This window comes from Dermacentor albipictus, chromosome 7 (assembly GCF_038994185.2).
Source record: "Dermacentor albipictus isolate Rhodes 1998 colony chromosome 7, USDA_Dalb.pri_finalv2, whole genome shotgun sequence".
Lineage (NCBI taxonomy): Eukaryota > Metazoa > Arthropoda > Arachnida > Ixodida > Ixodidae > Dermacentor > Dermacentor albipictus.
In genome coordinates this window covers 12,131,370-12,150,255 of record NC_091827.1, presented here as the reverse complement: position 1 = coordinate 12,150,255, position 18,886 = coordinate 12,131,370, and the positions used below count along the sequence as shown (strand labels likewise).

At 45.5% G+C, this 18,886-nt stretch overlaps 1 protein-coding gene and 1 pseudogene across 3 annotated transcripts in view; one reads left to right on the top strand and one right to left on the bottom strand.

The window, feature by feature from the left end:
* Positions 1 to 3,457: 3,457 nt before the first annotated feature.
* The window catches only part of LOC135904414 (centriolar and ciliogenesis-associated protein HYLS1-like), a 116,409-nt gene continuing 100,980 nt past the window's right edge, over positions 3,458 to 18,886 (bottom strand). The window contains exons 1-9 of one of the 3 annotated variants that reach the window (XM_065435208.1): positions 16,718 to 17,108; positions 15,697 to 15,808; positions 15,517 to 15,599; positions 14,672 to 15,006; positions 13,949 to 14,007; positions 5,917 to 6,017; positions 5,736 to 5,790; positions 4,970 to 5,151; positions 3,458 to 4,041 (exon numbers count right to left, since the gene is read on the bottom strand). In XM_065435208.1, coding sequence (XP_065291280.1) covers positions 3,988 to 4,041; positions 4,970 to 5,151; positions 5,736 to 5,790; positions 5,917 to 6,017; positions 13,949 to 14,007; positions 14,672 to 15,006; positions 15,517 to 15,599; positions 15,697 to 15,808; positions 16,718 to 16,975 — 1,239 coding nt within the window. In that variant the 5' untranslated portion in view covers positions 16,976 to 17,108 and the 3' untranslated portion in view covers positions 3,458 to 3,987. Of the gene's footprint in view, positions 4,042 to 4,969; positions 5,152 to 5,735; positions 5,791 to 5,916; positions 6,018 to 13,948; positions 14,008 to 14,671; positions 15,007 to 15,516; positions 15,600 to 15,696; positions 15,809 to 15,904; positions 16,048 to 16,717; positions 17,109 to 18,886 lie in introns of those variants that run through there. The other 2 variants (XM_065435209.1, XM_065435210.1) reach the window with 2 other exon arrangements.
* On the top strand, positions 9,720 to 12,308 carry LOC135904436 (uncharacterized; annotated as a pseudogene).

Genomic DNA, 18,886 nt, shown 5'->3' with positions numbered 1-18,886 from the left:
AATGTTTCAAATCGGCCAATAAATAGCCAAGATAGAAATATTTCAGTGCCGTGAACTCATGATTTCAGAAGGAAACTCCACTGCATAGAGAGACACTCTCTCCACTCGCACCGTCTAGCCTCAGCAAGCTAAATTCCTCCCCTGCGTTCTCCCATACCGGACCTCGAGGATGGCGCGACGCACTCCTCGTGTTTCTTCTTGTTCCGGCATTACGCATTTCTGCTGACGGCATCGTGCGTGAGCTGTTGTCTCGTTCGCGCAGCGCACGATTTTGCACGCTGTGCACAAGGAAACATGAATAGCGGTATAATTGAGTGCTACACGAATACCAAGGCAGAACAAGCGGATGGCAGAGCATGATCACGCGCTGGTATGCGGTAGAAAATGGCATAGTTTCGGTACCGGCGCATGTGACTGCACGACTGTGGGAACAAGCAGACGAAGCGGAAGTACATCTCTCTTGCTTCGATGCGAAGTAAAACAAAAAACATGCAGACATTCCATTTGTGTGTTTTATTATTTCTCTAAATTTCAATATGTCAATTCAAGCAACAGATCACACAAATAACAGATGTCGGCTTGAATAATTCTCGAAGTCACGTGTCACCACAAGCGATGTCATACTGTGGACACGACTACGTCACCATCCGGCATGGAGTGCGGTCGCCGCGGGCGAAAGGGAAAGTGGCATTCGAATTGAACTTTCAGACCTTTCCGCAGCGCGTAGCAATGTAATTGTTTGCAAACACGATCGTTAGCATGCATTGTATGATATGCGCTTGTCAGCTCAAAATGGCCAGACCTGGTGAGGGGCCTTTGATGAGGTCTGTGTGCTTCAGCGATACCTATGAGCCGACATTATAAAAGCCCGTTTGCTGGAGCTTTCATTTGACTCGCATATAACCTTCACATGATATATCCAGAAACATATCTGGCGAGATACCAACTGGCTGCCCCAGTGGCAACAGCCCGGCCAAACCCCAGAAGTTAGGCAAAGAAAGAAAGCTTCATTTCAAATGTGTAGCACTGAGAGGAGATGCCACAGCCCAAGGTAGAAGTTCGTTAAAGAGGAACTCAAGGCAATTATTATGTCAAGCTAATGTAACATATTAGTGCTCTACGACATCTGAGGCATCAATATTACCAAGATCAGAGCTTTAGTAAGTCAGAAATTTAGGTAAATGTAGGACACAATTTGAGACTCTACTGAGATACTTTAGTACTAGGCCGATGATTTAATGTCCAATTATAATTGAGTCGCTAGCACTCAACCGTAAATAATAAAAAAATTGCTGGCTCTCCCATAATCGACTGTATATGTACGCATGAAATAGCAAGCAGCATAGCAGATTTGTTGGCAATAATACTAGCCACAATCTTAAAATGGATGTAATGCATGTTTGCAAGGACGCACCCCACCACACCACATAGCACTGGTCCATATGGATGCTACCCACCTAGAAAAAAACCCGCTGAAGGCCACAGGACAGGCAGCGAAAGACACCCAGGAGACAGAGCGCACTGCCCAGCTAGAAGAATGAACTGACTTCTGGGGTTTTACATACCAAAATCAGGATTTTATTCTGAGGCACGCTGTAGTGGGAGACTCCGGATTACTTTTGTCCACCCGGGGTCTTTAACATGCCTCCAACACACGAGACGGGCATTTTTGTATCTTCACTCCATCGAAATGTGGCCGCGATCATCCCCATGCCTAGCAGCACAACACCATAACCGCTAAGCCACCACAGTGGGTAGAAGCGCCTGAAGGAGGTGCCACGCTGCGTGGCGCCATCTCTTGACATGACCTAAAGCCCGCGCCACATAACATGCAGACCGCTGGCATTCAGCGCCAAAAGATGACAAGGAAATGTATAGTGCCCTGTATCTTCCTTTTGAACGTCGCTATTGGAAACGACAAATAAAGCTTCAGCGTACTGAAAGTTACAGCTTGAGTGACATTGTGAACAAATATTGGGAATAACTCTGAAGCAATACGTCTTGTAACATTTTTGTAACTTGTTTGGGTAGTAACTAGCATGTGCAGTCCTGTACAAAAGGTTGGGAGCCTGAGACTGTATATTTGAAAGTTTTGACTGGTTGCCCAAATCATCTGTTTTTGTTCTCGCAACTTGGCTGGATGTGCTCATTTGAGTGCCTGGATAGCGGCTCTGGCTCTTGGCTGAAGGTCACTTGAAGATCGCCAACAATGGGAGCAAAAAGCATTTCATGCTTAAAAATCATTGCATTGCATTATAAGACAGAGAACAAATGCTACTTGTCGGCTTCTATTATATCCCTAGAGAAACAAACTACCACCCTTGTGTAAGGCTTGCACCCACACTTTGGGGTGCAAGAATTAGAAAAAGAACATTCGCCAAGCGTCACATGCATACTCACGTTTACATTAATTTCTGAAAGCTGCTGCTAGATGGCTCTTATCTGTGTTAAAAAAAAATCAGTTGCTGTCAGCAAATGTGTTCATAGTCGGCCGCCAGTGGTTGCATTTATTTGACAGCACTCCAAGTTCAGTTCGTCGCTTCAGTGAGTAGCCACAAGCCTGCTTCTTGCGAGGCCTGAACCAGTAAAAATTTGGGGAAAAAGATTCGTTGGCCTTACATGAATAAATATAGGAATTTACGTAACCCTCGTCAGTGATGTAGGTGGCCAAATGGTTTCATTTTCGCTCGACCCCACACCACCCGTACTCTCACGTGTTGGTAGTTTCGGTACCACGTAGTGCTGTGCTAGTCTTGCTGGCTAACAAAGCTCACAGTAATTGCAAACAGCAGAAAATGCACAGTTCATGTGATGTCCTGCCTCCGTTTCTGGCTGCGTTTTACTCGAGAAACTGTAGCACCAATTCATGGGTGCCATTTTACTTAGTGACGGCAGTAAAGGGCGGTGATAATGTGAGCAATGCCACACCATCTCACACGCAACAGGCAATTTGTACGATGCTAGAGGAATGTGGCCCTTTCAGTTGCAATTTTCCCTGGAAGTAAGTATTTTCTTGGCACAAAACAAATGCTACAATGCTTCTGAAATGGTATAATAACATTGCACATTGGCTTAATATTTGCCTTTAAAGTCCCTTAAACCTGCTCAACAATGACAACTCTGGCTAGGCCATCCTGCCGTCAAGCTCAGCTGAACAGGTTCAATTCCCTGCTGCCATATTCTGATGGGGGCAGAATGCAGGAAAGCTTATCTGCCAGTCTGTGGGTGCAGTATCTGGGTTTGTTTTGAGCAGGTGGTCAAAATGACAGAACCAATCCATGGTCATTCAGTATGACATCTCTCACAACTTGACTGTTGCTTCAGGATTTTAAACCTAATCAATCAACGATTTATTAGTGTCATAGAAATACTGTGCATCATGCAATGTTATCAAAATCTTGCTTATGAAAGACTTGAAAAGTTTCAAAAAGAAAAAAGTGCAAGTTTCTGCGTAAGATAGAATCAATACTCTTCTTTATATGGCTCTATATATGTTTATTTTGCACTTGTGACATTCCACAAACCTTTCAGTAAGAGAACTCAACAATGTGGCGGACACTGACTAATACTGATCTGCATTCTATCAGTAGTGTCAAATTTGAAATGACTGCAGTACGTACTGCATCAATAAGACATCATGTAGAATTTGTCAAAGACGTGCTTGAAGCCATATCAAAGCTTAATGATGCCAGTGGCGGCTTTAATAAACAACAGCTTGAATAAGCTGCTTTCGTTTACATGTGTACCAAATACGATACAAATTTAGTGACTTTAGGAAAAGGTATGCCAATCTTGCTTCACCAATTTCCTTGTTTTGAATACAAGTACCAATTGCACCTTGTGTTACAAACTCTTGGACGAAATGTTAACATGCTGATGATGCATACATTCCAACTGCACTGGAACTGCGATATGTACATGTTACGCTGCAAGGATGATGCGGAAGATGATAACATCTTATGTGCACTGATAAATGAAAAATGTGCTTCACTTTAGCCGTGTGGCAGGTGGTTCTTTTGCGATAGCCGGCCTCCAGGAACACTGCAAAAAGAAAGCAGTGGCAATGCATCATTGGGAACAAGTCAAGCAAACTACAACTGTGTTCATATGTAGTTACACAACATGTGGCACAACAAGAAAAGTGCAGTAAGCATTGTAGATTGAACCCCACATCTGTCTGGCACACTCTTGATACTACAGCCTCCAAAAGGCTGCTGGAACTTTTCATAGTAGATGAGAACTATGGCACAGAAATTTCATTGCAACCGTCTTGGTGTCATTGGGTATGTTCCAGCCTTTCTTTTGCACGATCAGACTTGTAACACACAAAACACCTCACAAGCAATGCAAGAACTATAACTTGTTATTGCAAAGAATTTGTGGCTACATCAGATGAAACAGAAGATTATTACTGTACTCACAAAAACAGAACAAAGTAAAATTCATGGCGCACAATAAGTGCCAGTGCTGACCTGTAAAGGCACACTAAGGGTGAACACTGCTGAGGTAGTGATGGATTAGGGCTTCAAGATGTCTGAAACAGTGGTCTCAAACTTGCGTCAGGCATTGGACCACTTACACTGCACAAGGCTTCCCTGGGCCACGCTGTGACATGTTTGGCAAAGGGGAGATAATTTTCTTAACCAAAACTAAACTAGTGTGACAAGTGGTGAATGCGCAAATGAATTACATCTGCTGCGCACAAGATCTCCGCAGGCAAAGTGTTTAAGACTCCTGGTCAAAAACTCTGCTGCTTTTTTGAGAGAATGAAGCAATTTGTGAGAACATAAGCCTTTTCTCAGGCTATCTCCTATTTCCCGAAAGCCTGCAGTAATTTCAGCAATTAGGCCATCGCTTGTGGCAGGCTAAGGGTTGAGGGAATCTATTACTACTTGAACTAGATGTAATACTTGACACCAATTCCCTTGCAAAGGGGAAGAGAAATATTGCACTACAGCTGAAGACTGACCGCCACGACGTCGTCTCGTTGTAGCATCTGCGCACGCACATTCCACCGGAGCTGCTTGTGGGCCTTTTCACCTGGTGCCTTGTGCCGCTCCCAGAAGGCCTTGTACTCATGGTAGCGTGTCACAGGGTCACACTTATGTGGGCCTTTGTTCCACATGACTTTTGTGCCTGAAACCTTGAGCACTGCAACCGAAGGTCAAGTTGTATATGGTAAGAATCTGCATGTGAAACAGCTGATTAACCCTTTAACTGTCAAGCATCCTTAACAGTTTATATCAACATCACAAAAGATTACTGCTATCTGTCCATCGTGAACATTTTCCAAGGATGTGGTTCAATTCTGGCTTAAATTCATGTTATTTGCGATTTCACACTTCATCCCATGATGACTTGCTCAGATGAAACATTTTAGAATTTACATTTGTGCTAAGAGAAAGCCTCTTCTAAGAACCATGCTGTCCTTACTTTGGGTGGTAATAGTAAAAAATGAAAGTGTGACTTTTTTAAATTGGAGTATCATGCAAAAATATGTAGTACAATAACAAAGTTTCTAAATCACGCACTTTGTTTTTGTTCTGCAAAGAACACAGAGCCATAGTTTTGCCAAGCAGAAACAGCCTGTTGCATAGCAAAAATGGTAGCACATGTCAACTTGAAATCAGATTCTAGTAGTGGAATAATTATATATGGAATGCTTTGACTGTAATCGCTGTAGAAGTCCCAAGCGTAGCACACAATAAATTGAAAAAGCAAGTCCTGAAACTTACGTGAAAGCATGGTCCCCTTTGGTGGCTTGATGAGATCTTTATGAATGGGTTCTCCCTGCAAACGTTGTGCAAAATTGCACACAAATTAATCAATGAGGTTGCATCATGGCCAAAACTGTGTTTTGAGCTGCAGTTTACGGAGTCAAATCACCAAATGCAAAGGTGGGCAACACACACAAACCTTCAATGGAGGCAATGTGGCTGGCTTCAGTCTTTTTGGCAGAGTGTCGTCCAAGTTGGAGTAGTTTTCCTTGAAACTCTCCAGTACACTGCCTGTAAGTGCTTTAGTATAGAAAACAAAAAAAGTGTACCTCTAAAATATGCACACGGTTACACATGCGCACTGGAGTAAAACCTTTTCAATGCATATTGTTTAAGAAAAGCATTATCTGGGAAAATCTAATGTCCAATGATACCTACGGAAGCACTACAAATGAGGCAGAGCTACTTTCACACAAAGCTTTAGTTGAAGTTGAATAGCAGGCCAAACGAACTATTGGAAACATATTGAATATGTGTTCACCAATACTACATGGCAGTTAAATTGATCATCAAACACTATATTTTTTGAAGCTGTCATAGCCATGAAAACACACTGAATGAAGCTCGCAATTTCTATCTGGCACCTAAGTCAAATGTTCAATACTAGCAGCCTTGTTTCAAGCACTCGCAACCCTTATTCATTTTCCATGCAGTCGTGTATAAAGTCAGTGTGCAAGGTATCAAAAGTCACAGGAGCATCCGTGGACGTGGGTGCGAGGATGACCACTTGTGCCTTTATTCATCTCCTTCTCAGTTTCAACGACGACAATGTTCAACACACTCAGTACGTCCAATGTCCAAACACCATCGCAAGACACATATTCTTGATAGGTGACATAAGCGATTAGTACTTGTGCCATAACATTCTCAAACTCCTGCAATTCTTGCACTTCTGAGTAACTGTTCTACAGTAACATGCGGCAGTCAACGCATATGCTGCTGATGGATGATGCTGCGCCGGTGGTGCAGTATTTTAATGGCAACAGATGAGGCGGGAAACGTAATAAACAGGAAGGTAATGTATGCATCCCTAACATAACTAAATGAAACTTGCATTTCAGAGCATAACAGATGGGAAAACATAACAGGAACATATCAACAAGGATCCACTATACTACATTCTATTTTTTCTCAGATCTTGCTGCTCATCCTTTATTTCAGAATGAAAAAGATTAACTAAGGTTTACACAAAAATTAAATAAACCTTTTGTTTTTAAGTTATTGGCTGCTGACTTGTATCACATATTGCCACAAGGTCTTCTTTAAGAGTGCATATTTAAAAACATGCTCAGCAGTCTTTATACAAAGAGAAATTGTTTTTAGGGTGCAAAATGTACAAAGGAAGGAAGGAGACAGGACAGATGCTCAGCAGAATGGAAGGACGTGTTGTGGATACTACAAACACCAACAGCAACAGTCAAAGCGTCCGCAAAAAGAATTCGTGACAAGTTGCAACCTAACCATAAACAAACACGATGATGGCAAGGAGTACTTGACCCAGATGAGTATGCTGTCAAGTTGAAGTGACGGGTGCAGGCAAATAACACACAGGTTGCGGAATAAGCATGCCAACAAAAATTCATGAGGCCACACTTTTTTTTTTGCACGGTTGAAATGACTATGGAGTATTTACTTTACCACGCCTGTACAAGAAAATAATTTCTTTTTCACAGGAATTTAGACACTATCTTACTTATTTGCTATGAACCTGAGTACTTTCCTCAACTTCCTTTGTCACTGCCGTTAAAAAGAAGGGGGGAGGTGAGAGTGCACAGATCTACAAGTAAACATGTTTTAATTAGTGGCAAGATTAATGCATTCATGAAGACTACATTGATATAGTTATTATTGTTACTGCTGAAATATGCACATGCTTCTATCTTTCAAAGGTTTTCAGCATTTTCTTCACCTATGTCTTGCACTGACCTGTTGTTTCGCTTACTGCTGGTCAGGAAATGGCATCTAAGAACTTTAAATGTGGCTTAGTCAACCACACATCTTACTGTTTGCAAACAACAAGGGAACATACACACTTAATGTCCACAGGCACTTTCATAGACTGGCAAGTGTAAACTTGCACTTTTGTAGACTCCACAGCAGAGCTCAATGTCCATTGCTCAATGAAGGACAGTCTATAAAGATCTGCACTACATGTCTGATGATATAACATGTAGAACTATCTCACAGCAAAAGCAATGAAAAAAAACAACCTATAGTGGTAAAAGTTGACAAAAGGCACAACATTCTGTCCAGGTATACAAAAAATTATCATTTGCATAGAAGGAAGTGCCACAAGCTCAATTAGGAACACCTCTAGAGGTTCAATTTGTTACACCTGTCACAGTTTCCTACTATCAAATTGAATACTGTCCTAGTTGCTAGTCTAATTGCAGCGTCGTCGATAAAGCACACTTGTGCGCCGAGTTCCTTATCAGCTACCAACAAGAAACGTTGCTTGGCCGCAGCGGGCGTCACTACTCATGTGGTTTCTTTTCAGTAACTTAAAAGCTCAAGTACAGAGCAATAAACGGAACAGTATTCTGCAGCTGCTGTCTTGTGTCACTTCAGTAGTGATGAAGATGGGATCAAGGCCACCCGAGTTTGACAAGTCAGCAAGCAGTTGGGATGCCTACTGTGTTCGCCTCGAGGCTTACTTCGAAGGCAACGATATCAAGGACCCATCGAAGCGCCGAGTGCTTTTGGTAGTATTGCTCAGTGACAGCATAGTTCGAGTTCTTCAGGGATGATGCCCGTCAATGCCTGTGAACAGCTTAGAGTATGACGAAGTTGCGAAGGTGTTAGAAGAGCACTACAGCCCACAAGTGAACGAGACGGTGGCAAGTAACGCATTTTTCATACGGAAGCAAGAAGATGGGAAGACAGTTAAAGACTTTGTGGCCGACTTACAACGCCTTGCGAAAGATTGCAATCTCAGCAGTTTTCTGGACAGAATGCTATGAGACTGGATAGTGTGTGGTATCCGGTACAACGACGCCAGGCAGTTCCTGCTGACGCAAAGGAAGCTGACTCAGTAGGAAGCTGAGGAATTCACAATGTCTTCAGAAACGGCTGATCGTAACGTCCGTTCCATGAGGATTGCAGATGGCAAGAAAGACACTAGCAATGTGCTCTTCGTTCAACGGCGTCGTGGCAGCGGACGAAATACTGACAGCGGGTACAATAAACGAGACCCATGCCCTTCGTGCAGGAGATGCGGCTCAAGTCATTCTGCACACGAATGCCAACATGTCGGGAAGGTGTGCCGGAAATGCGGCACTAGAGGACACTTGGCGAGGATGTGCCAACGCCGGCGCGCCAACCAACAGGGATCATACGTGCTCAACGAACTGTCCGATAAGGAAGACAGCAGGGAAGGAATGCTTTTCGCCCTATTCACCCAGAACAATGCTAGCCAGAGGATGCGACCAATGGAACAAAACTTGGTCTGGGGTGGCAGGATACTGCGGATGCTGATCGACACAGGATCATCCGTCAGTGTTATTCCAAAAAACGTCTTTAAGAGGCACCGTAACTGGTGGCCTGGGCTAGAAAAAATGCTACTTCAATTGGCCTGCTCCTTAGAACCTCTTCCAGTGCTCAGCCGAGTCGCCATGATGGTGGAGCATGGCAAGACATAAGTGGACACTTCGCTTGTGGTAGTCGACTGTGACGGACCACTACTGTGCGGTAGAAACACAATTCAAGCTTTCTGGGAAGCCGGCTTGTCACTCTTCAAAGAACAGGCTCTACCAGGCGTTCATGCACTGCAGTCTGAAGACGGCCTAAAAGATCTGCTTGATGAGTTCTCAGACTTGTTTGAAGACCGGCTGGACTGTTGCAAAGGCCCGCCCGTGAAGCTGCACAAGAAAGATGGTGTGGTGCCATGGTTTTTGAGGGCTCATTCGGTGCCGTTCGCACTTCGCAAAGCCGTGTCCGCGGAAATTGACCGCCTCATTCAGCAAGGCGTTCTGCCACCAGTGAGTGTTTCCTAGTGGGCCTCGCCTGTTGTACCAGTGGTGAAGAAGAATGGGGACATCAGGCTGTGCGGCGATTTCAAACTCACCATGAATCCCGCCATTCACCTGGAGCAGTACCCTTTGCCAAAGGTGGATGACATTTTTGCCGCGCTCTATGGGGGAGAAGTATTCACTACACTGGACTTGTGGAATGCTTATAACCAGCTCCCGCTTGACGAAGAGGCTAAAAAGATAACCGTCATCAACACGCACTAGGGCTTATACTCGTACAATCGATTAGCCTTCGGCATCTCGTCTGCTCCCGCACTGTTCCTACGGCACATTGAGTCGTTATTGCGGGGCTTACCAAGAGTGTGCGTATACTTGGACGACATCATAATCCCCGAGAAACAGCATGACACGTCGATGCTTCGACAAGTGTTGCAGAGACTGCGGGACAGTGGCCTCCAGCTGAACAAAGACAAATGTCGGTTCCGAGAGAACGAAGTGTAGTTTCTGGGGCACAAGATTGATGCAACCGGCCTTCACCCGCTGCGTGACAACCTCCAAGCCGTAACAGCTGCACCAAAACCAGAGTCAGTAAGCCAACTTAGGTCGTTTCTGAAGCTAATAACGTATTACTTAGTTTTTGCCTAATTTGGCTACGACCCTGGCTCCGCTCTATCGCTTGCTGGCGAAAGGCCAACGCTGGAACTGGAAAGAAGAGCAGGAAAGAGCTTTTGAGGAAGCAAAGTGTGCCTTGTTAAAGGCAAATTTTCTGGTTCACTATGATCCGCAGAAGGAATTGCGACTAGAGTGTGACGCTTCATCAGACGGTTTAGGCGCAGTATTATCTCACCGCATTGAGGGTGTGGACCACCCGATAGCATTTTGTTCAAGAATGCTGACGTCAGCAGAACGCAATTATTCACAAATTGAGAAAGATGCACTGGCCTTGGTGTTTGGAATTTCGAAGTTTCGCGATTTCCTGTTCGGCAACCATTTCACGTTAGTAACGGATCACAAGCCCATCACTGGGCTCTTCCACCCAGACAAACCAATTTTGCAGATGGCGGCAGCTCGAATTCAGCGTTGGGCGCTCCTTCTATCAGCGTACCAATACAATCTGGAATACTGCAAGGGACTGCACAATGGCAACGCGGACGCTCTTAGTCGCATGCCTTTGCCAGGGGATCATGAACGCGGAAGTCAAGTGGTAATGGAATATGTGCTCTACACGCAGGGTTTAGATGCAAGTGCCCTTCCATCTGAACAAATAATTGCTCTGACCCAGGAGGACGGCACACTTCGTCAAGTACGGGAATGGATTGAGCGTGGCTGGCCATCACATCTTGCCAAGGAGCAGCAGCATCTGCTTCCATACTTCACCCACCGACGCAAGCTCGTCATGAGCCATAGCCTCAATTACTGGGGTCATCGTGTGGTCGTGCCGGAGACAGCCCGACAGTGCTTATTGAACAAGCTGCACAATACGCACCGAAGAATCGGGGCCATGAAGAGGCTTGCGCGTACGTTATTCTGGTACCCCGGATTAGAAAATGACATTGAAAGGTTGGTGAAAGGCTGCCCCCAGTGCGTGCAGTGTTGGTCAATGCCTGCAATGCAAGTTCCTTCCCCGTGGCCCAAGACAGGAAAGCGGTGGTACCAATTGCATATGGATTTTGCAGGCACTGTTGATGGTTACCTAATCTACATCCTAGTTGATGCGGAAACCAAGTGGATAGAAGCAACGCCTGTGAAAACAGCGACGACAGACACGGCTGTTCAGCTGCTCAGAGAAAGTTTCGCCCATTTTGGTATTCAGCAGTGTGTGGTGTCAAACAACGGCCCCCAGTTCTCGAGCGCGGCTATGGCAAAGTTCATGCAGGAAAACTGCATACGCCACGTCAGGACAGCACCGTACCATCCACAATCAAATGGATTAGTGGAGCGGGCTGTGCGAACAATAAAAGAGGGTCTCGAGAAAAACAAACGCAGCACATTACAGGAACAGCTGTCCCGTTTTCTGTTCAGTTACAAATCGACGCCTCTCGAAAGTGGTAAATCACCTGCACAACTACTCATTGGATTCCAGCCCCGGACAAGGCTGCCTGCCCACTTCCCAGAAGCCGAGGTACCTGCAGAGGCTGACGCAATCCAGGAACAGTTTTCGTCTGCCAATACACAACCACTGTTCCCACCTGGAAAGCGCATCTGGTCTCGCCAATTTCAGCGAGGGCGAAAACGGCTACCAGGGACTGTGATAGCGACGGAGGGGAATCGCATGGTAAGGCTCGAGACACCCCTGGGAATACAGCGCCGTCATGTGGATCAGTTGCGGACACGGCTAGTGGAAGCGACAACGCAAAAGGAGAATGCAACAACGCTCGGCCGCAGCTCAGCAGAAACACAGCCGGCCACGGAGACTCGAGAAGCAAGTGCAACGGCGCACAACAGTCCAGCGACTCCCCAGCCGACCGCAGAGACTCAACAAACGAGTGCATCAGAAGCGGACCCAGTGCAACTTCACCACTCAACACGACCAAGGTACCCGCCGCAGCGACTGGGCTTTTGAAGGGGGAAGAGATGCAGCGTCGTCGATAAAGCCCACTTGGGCGCCGAGTTCCTTATTAGCTACCAGGAAGAGGCATTGCTTGGCTGCATCGGGTGTCGCTACTCACGTGGTTTCTTCTCAGTAACTTAAAAGCTCAAGTACAGAGCAATAAACAGAACACTATTCTGCAGCTGCTGTGTTGCATCACTTCACTAATAATAATGGCAAGCTCTGCATGAACAATTGCGCTTGCCACTGACATGACACATTGCTGGAACCAAAGATGACAAGAGATGATGGATTAATGACATGGGAAACACATTGATGACTTCCACAATGACGAAGACGGGTAGGGACAACAAACATACGTTATTCATGAACAGTTGCACTTGGCTCTGTCATGTGACACAGGGCTGAATATGTGCTGTCCTTGACGTGAAAAATATGCTATGTGTGCATGTGTGTGCATTTTAGGGGAATAGGTGCTAACCTAATTGAGAATGCTATCCATTTAACTACCCTCACTGCCTTACTGCACTTTGTTGTTATGTTCTTTCAAACACATTAAGGCACCTGCTCGTTTGCTCAATAGATTTTCCACCACAAGATCACAATTCCTTGCCTTGTTTCGGCACTGTGAATTTGCACCAGCTAAGAACAAAGCCTCTCTAAAGATAAAAGCCGAGTTTAAAACATATTGCAATCATCTCAAGGCACTTTTGTTATAAAATTTGTTACTATACATGAAGTCATAAACTATGTCAGAAAAATGCACAAGTGTACATAATAGACGAATGATTCTTGCAACAACAGAACTTCTTCACAGTCTAGACATGCAGGCTGGAAGTGAGTACTACAGTCTTAACCTGACTACATGAGCCTGCAGTGCACTTGTCAATATCAGGATGCAGGCCTAAGGTATGTAGAAAATGTTTTTTTATTATTATTATTATTTTGAGCTTGTGGTTTATATACTTTTTGTTCATGGGTGTACTGTCACACCATAATGAAACAAAAACATGAGAAATTCAACTCGATGGTAAATTTTCTTTCTTTTCCCAAATTTGCCACTTTGTACAACACCAGTATGATTCATTCACAGAGGCATTGTTTTGGGGCCAGAGCAGACTTAGCATGTGGCTACACCCAGATAAGCATCTCAATGTCAAGTAATTAGGTGTAAGAGGTGTCTCTATTTCTTCCTGTTCACATTTCATTCTGCCATGACAGTTACATGATCGTTTAATTCATTGTCTGCATATGTTGTTTCTGCTAGTGATAACTCATACGAGACAAGTCTGAAAAGTCTAGCTGTCCTCGGGACACGCTGTATTTGAAACAGACGTTTGTGTCCCTGTAGTTGAATATTTTTAGGTTTAGGGCATGGTGGTCATATTTATGAACTCAACAACACTTATTGGAGAAATCAGTTTTACTGTGCCTGTTTTTGCATGTCTTAAAGACAATGACCAAAGAAATTAAACACAGACAAATATCAAGTAGTTACATGACCACAACTAACACAAGCGAAAAAAAAAAGTGCAAAGCATGATACAGTACATGAGGACTGGTTTATCTGCGGCATTATGAAACACTTTAAATTTACAATGTCCAATACATAACAAATTGTGAAACATATACATGTCAAGTGCACCACTTACCTTGAGAGTCTGTGCTCAATGTTGACCGTTCGGAGATGTAGGCGTGGCCATTACAGCATCTGTAGATGATATTGGAGGGGGGGGGGGGGTAGGGGGGGGCACATTCAGATCAAGCAATTCAACAGAATGCACTGTTTTGTCTTCATGTTCATTCAATTTTGCCGTCGTCTTGGTTTCCTTTTAGAATGTGCATATGCTCCTTGAGAGCAGTCCATATATGGGCAATGCCTCAGCAACAATAAGCAATTGGCAATTAGCGTTTTGCCGTCCCAGTCTGGTTTGTTATTTCATGGTCGTTATTTGAACTCAGCACATTACAAGATGCACAAACACCAACTATTCCAATTTCTCGCTGTACACAAGCAACTGTACAAGGAGTACCAGAGATAAAACTGGCTGATGCCAGACACTTTCCAACACCGCCATTCTTACCAAACACTTAATGCCATTACATCATCAGTCCTATTAGGTGCACGACAGGATTCAACAGAAAATCTACTTCAGTGCACTAAATCTACACAATCCACCATGCAAGCCTGGTTTACATAGACGTACTTCTTGTTTCAATTAATGACTGCACGTTGGACAACATTTATTGCTAATTCAGTGCATATTACAAGATGTAAAAGTAGGCAGCGTTGAAAAGAGAGTTTCTTGGAAATTTTAACGAGCACAATCATGGCTGGATGTAGCGGTTTGGTGCATGCCCTCTCATTTACGCACCTCAATACTTTTCGATGCAGTAAGCGCGGGACAAGCCCATCGCCGGAGCGATCGCTGCCCTTGCTTGAGGCTGTCGTTTGTTCACAGGAGGAACCAGCAGGCGTAGAATAGCAGGAAGAACTCGCTTCGGGCTTCACGTGATTCCGCGGTGCAGGAACAACTTTCCTTGGTGGTTTGGCTGTAGTAACAAAGTCCCCTTGTTTACAACTGCTGTCGCTTCGCTGGCTTTCGTAGTAGGGTGAAGAATAGCATGAAGAATATGTGACGTTCTCGAACAGGGACGATGAATCGAAACGGGCTTGTTTCGCGCTGGAAGTGGAGCCTTTCGCTTGTTCCTGAAAAGAGAAACGTGCACAGCTTTCCTACGTGAACGCCTCAAACAACGCGTTGTAAGTAAGAAGTTCTGAACTCTTACGTTTGATAACATGAGAACGAGTCTGCCAAACAAACGTACGCTTAGCAAACGTAATGTGATGAAAAATTCTACCTCAGTCACAAGGGGCACTTCCGATCGCGACCGAGCTCGATCGGGATCGAACTTCTCGACCACCATTGGCTCCACAGCGCAAGCTGCGGAAGTGGGCCAATCGCAATCGAGGAATTCGATCCAGATCAGGCTTGATCACGATCGAAAGTGCCCCGTGCGACTAGGGTAGAACTTTTTTATCAGATTACGTTTCGTTTTATGGTGATTTAGCGCTCACATACAGCCAATAAAGACATACAGCCAATAAAGACGTAGGTACAACGTAATAAATGGGTACCAAATAGACAAAAATATATATATTATTCAGTACGGGTATCAACACACATCATTTGTTTTTGTACGCGTAAACGCAACTTACGCTAGCATACTGTGCACCGTTTACAAGAGGCGTCGACGTGTTGACTCCTTTGCGAATCTCTTCACGAATACGTCTTTGGAAATCTGAAAATAATCAAAACAGTAAAGCATAACTCCTTCGGGCAGGCATAACACTACACAGGTCATCTGCGTGAGCATAAATGTCAATAAATATGCGTACCACACTTGAACTGCTGGAGAACAGAGTAGGATACCTCGCCGTAACCTTGTTTCCGCAGTTCGCTCCTGACTTCGTCGTCCGACAAGTAGACGCTTTCGTCGAATGTCACAACCTGTTAACATAAGCGAAAGCAAGAAAACATCTTAAGTTTCAGGAGCCTTGTAGTCCTTCAAGAAGCCGTATTAATATCTCCACTGCGGCGACTTACGTTTAAACAGCCAGTGCGAGCGTCCATTTTTAAACAGCCGCGATATCAGTGGCCAGACTCCGTGCGCAACAATGGGCCGCGTTTAGCCGAGCACGCAAAATACTGAAAAAAGCTGCGTGTACACCTGGTGCGCGTCCTTTATTACTCGTTCGATGTAATTTGAGCATAATTAAAGTAGTTGACAAATATCAAACTTGTTACTTTTAAAGTACAGTCAGAAATTTGTTATTCAGGAAACTAGAGCTAGATGAACAAGATGCGATGGGCGCGAAGCACGAACGCGCGTGCAAGGCAACTAGCGGGAACGCATGCAGAAAGCGATCGTGGCGGAAGAAGGAATATCCAGAAACCGTTTCTCGTTACCGCCATCTCAGTCGCCTCGAATAAGTACGTACTCTCATATACAAAATGTTACTTTATTTGCTTAGTTGGCTTAGTGATCGTATCCACGCGATGTTCTTAGCATCCTACTCGCACAACGATTATGTGAAAATAACCAGCGTGAATCGACACTCCGATTCTTAACATAATGTTAAGGTCATTCTGCTTATACAAGCAAAGTTCTCTGCCCACTGCGTTCATTTAACGCTGACCGAACTTGCGTGACATGCTTCCCAGCTTGCGAGGCTCCCGCATATATTGGCGCAGTTAATTGTCGTCGAGCGCACCTACATTCTTGGCGTACTTCAATTCTCCGCAGATCGCGACATCCACAGTCATGCCGAAATCTCTCAGTCGCATGATCGTGCGCTTTTCTGTGGACCTGCACAAAGAACTGCTACACTCCAGGAAAGACAAGAAAGAGAACGTCACCACTTCGCCATTCAGCATCGCAGCCACTCTGTCAATGACGTTCGCCGGAGCACGTGGGAACACTGCCGACGAGCTCTTGGCAGTGCTGCGTGGCAAGCAGGAGAAATTGCACAATAACTTCGCGTCCTTTATTCCAAAGCTGTCCAGCCACTCGAACAAGTTACAGTTCCACGCCGCCAATCGCATCTTCAGCGACCAGAAGTTTCCCATCGTGGAAGAGTACGCGACCTTCGTGAACTCGACGTATGTCTCGGCCATCCAATCGGTCGACTTCGAGAAACGCAGCGAGGCCGTTCGCAGCGAGATCAATGAGTGGGTCAAGGTCGTCACCGAGTCCAAGATAGTCGACCTTCTGGCTCCCGGTAGCGTCACTCCTACCACCAACGTGCTCCTGGTCAGCGCCGTTTACTTCAAGGGACTCTGGGAATCGCCGTTTCCGGCAAGCTCGACGTCGCGCCGCGACTTTAACGTCAACTCCAAGACCAAGGTCCAGGTGGACATGATGTGCCAGAAGCAGGAGTTCGCCATCTCGCACAGCGAGGAGCTCGGGGTCAGGGCCATCGAGATTCCCTATAGGGGGGGCAGGACCTCAATGATTATACTGCTGCCCGATGAAATCGAGGGCCTGTCATACTTGGAGCGTCACTTGTCTCACTGCAAGTTGTCCAACATCGTGGCGGACCTTAAGGAAACGCCGAATGTCGAAGTGATTATGCCCAAGCTCTTGCTTCAGCAGTGTCTGTGCCTCAAGGACACTCTGGTGGCCCTGGGCGTGAATGATCTGTTTTCGGGTAATTGCAACCTTTCGGGAATGTTCAAGTCGGGCAATCCCGTCGTGTCCGAGATGATCCACAAGGTGTACTTGCAGATCGACGAAGACGGCACCGACGCCGCTATAGCCGCGCCTGCCGTGGCTGCGGCAACTACGACGACTCTGTCTCCGGCAGCGACGCAAAAGACGGAGTTCGTAGTCGACCATCCATTCATGCTGCTTGTGTTGAAGAGCAAGTCAGATGTGATCCTTTTTATGAGCTCTGTGCGTCATCCATGATTAACGATTTTTGTGTGCGCGCGCGTCTTGCAGTTGCTGGGAAAAAAATATTAAAACTACGCATTTGGAGCATTGAGGCCTACTGTACTGAGCATGATTGTCATGATGACTTTGCCCTATGGTAAACGCTATAGATAAGTATTTTGGACAGTTGGCGATGTGCTCATGTCCAAGAACTAGACTGAGGGAAAGTATTCAGCATACAAGTCAGCTTTCAGGATACACAGACTGAGCATCACGCGATCTATATCACAACCCGTTTTTTACTGCTGATTGAGTCAGTAAATCACTGCAAGTTTGATAGAGCAGAATCGTACAGTGCAAAGTGTGACAAACCACGCGTCATGCGCTGACCACTAACTGGTGGGTTTGTGAAACGTCCGTTTTGGCTTTGAAGTGGTCATGTGTCCTGCCTATTCCCAGTCGTTGTAGTCGTTGCCTCAAATCATGGCTCCTACACTCTTACACTCTAAAAAAAGTTGCACCCTTTGGGGTGTATATTTGTCCAACGATAAGCGTCATCTGTCTTGCCCGCGTTTCCTTTCTTTAACGCTGCAAGCCCGGTACTTCCCAGTCACGAACGGCATGCGCCTTATCAGTGTGACGCAGCATTCTCGACAGGAAAGTAGCGAGCGCCGAGTTTTCAGGAAAGGAAACGCAAGCAAGGCAGATGACGATTATTGTTGTGGGACAAATATACACCCCAAAGGGTGCAACGGTTTTAAGAGTGTAGAGTGCACACAACAATAATCGTCAACTGCCCTGCTTGCGTTTCCTTTCTTGAAAATGCCGCGCCCGCTACTTCCCTGTCGGGAATGCTGCGTCACACTGATAAGGCGCATGCCGTGGTTTCACCCGCCGTGGTTGCTCAGTGGCTATGGTGTTAGGCTGCTGAGCACGAGGTCGCGGGATCGAATCCCGGCCACGGCGGCCGCATTTCGATGGGGGCGAAATGCGAAAACACCCGTGTACTTAGATTTAGGTGCACGTTAAAGAACCCCAGGTGGTCAAAATTTCCGGAGTCCCCCACTACGGCGTGCCTCATAATCAGAAAGTGGTTTTGGCACGTAAAACCCCATATATTATTATTATTATGTCATGCTGATAACGCGCATGAC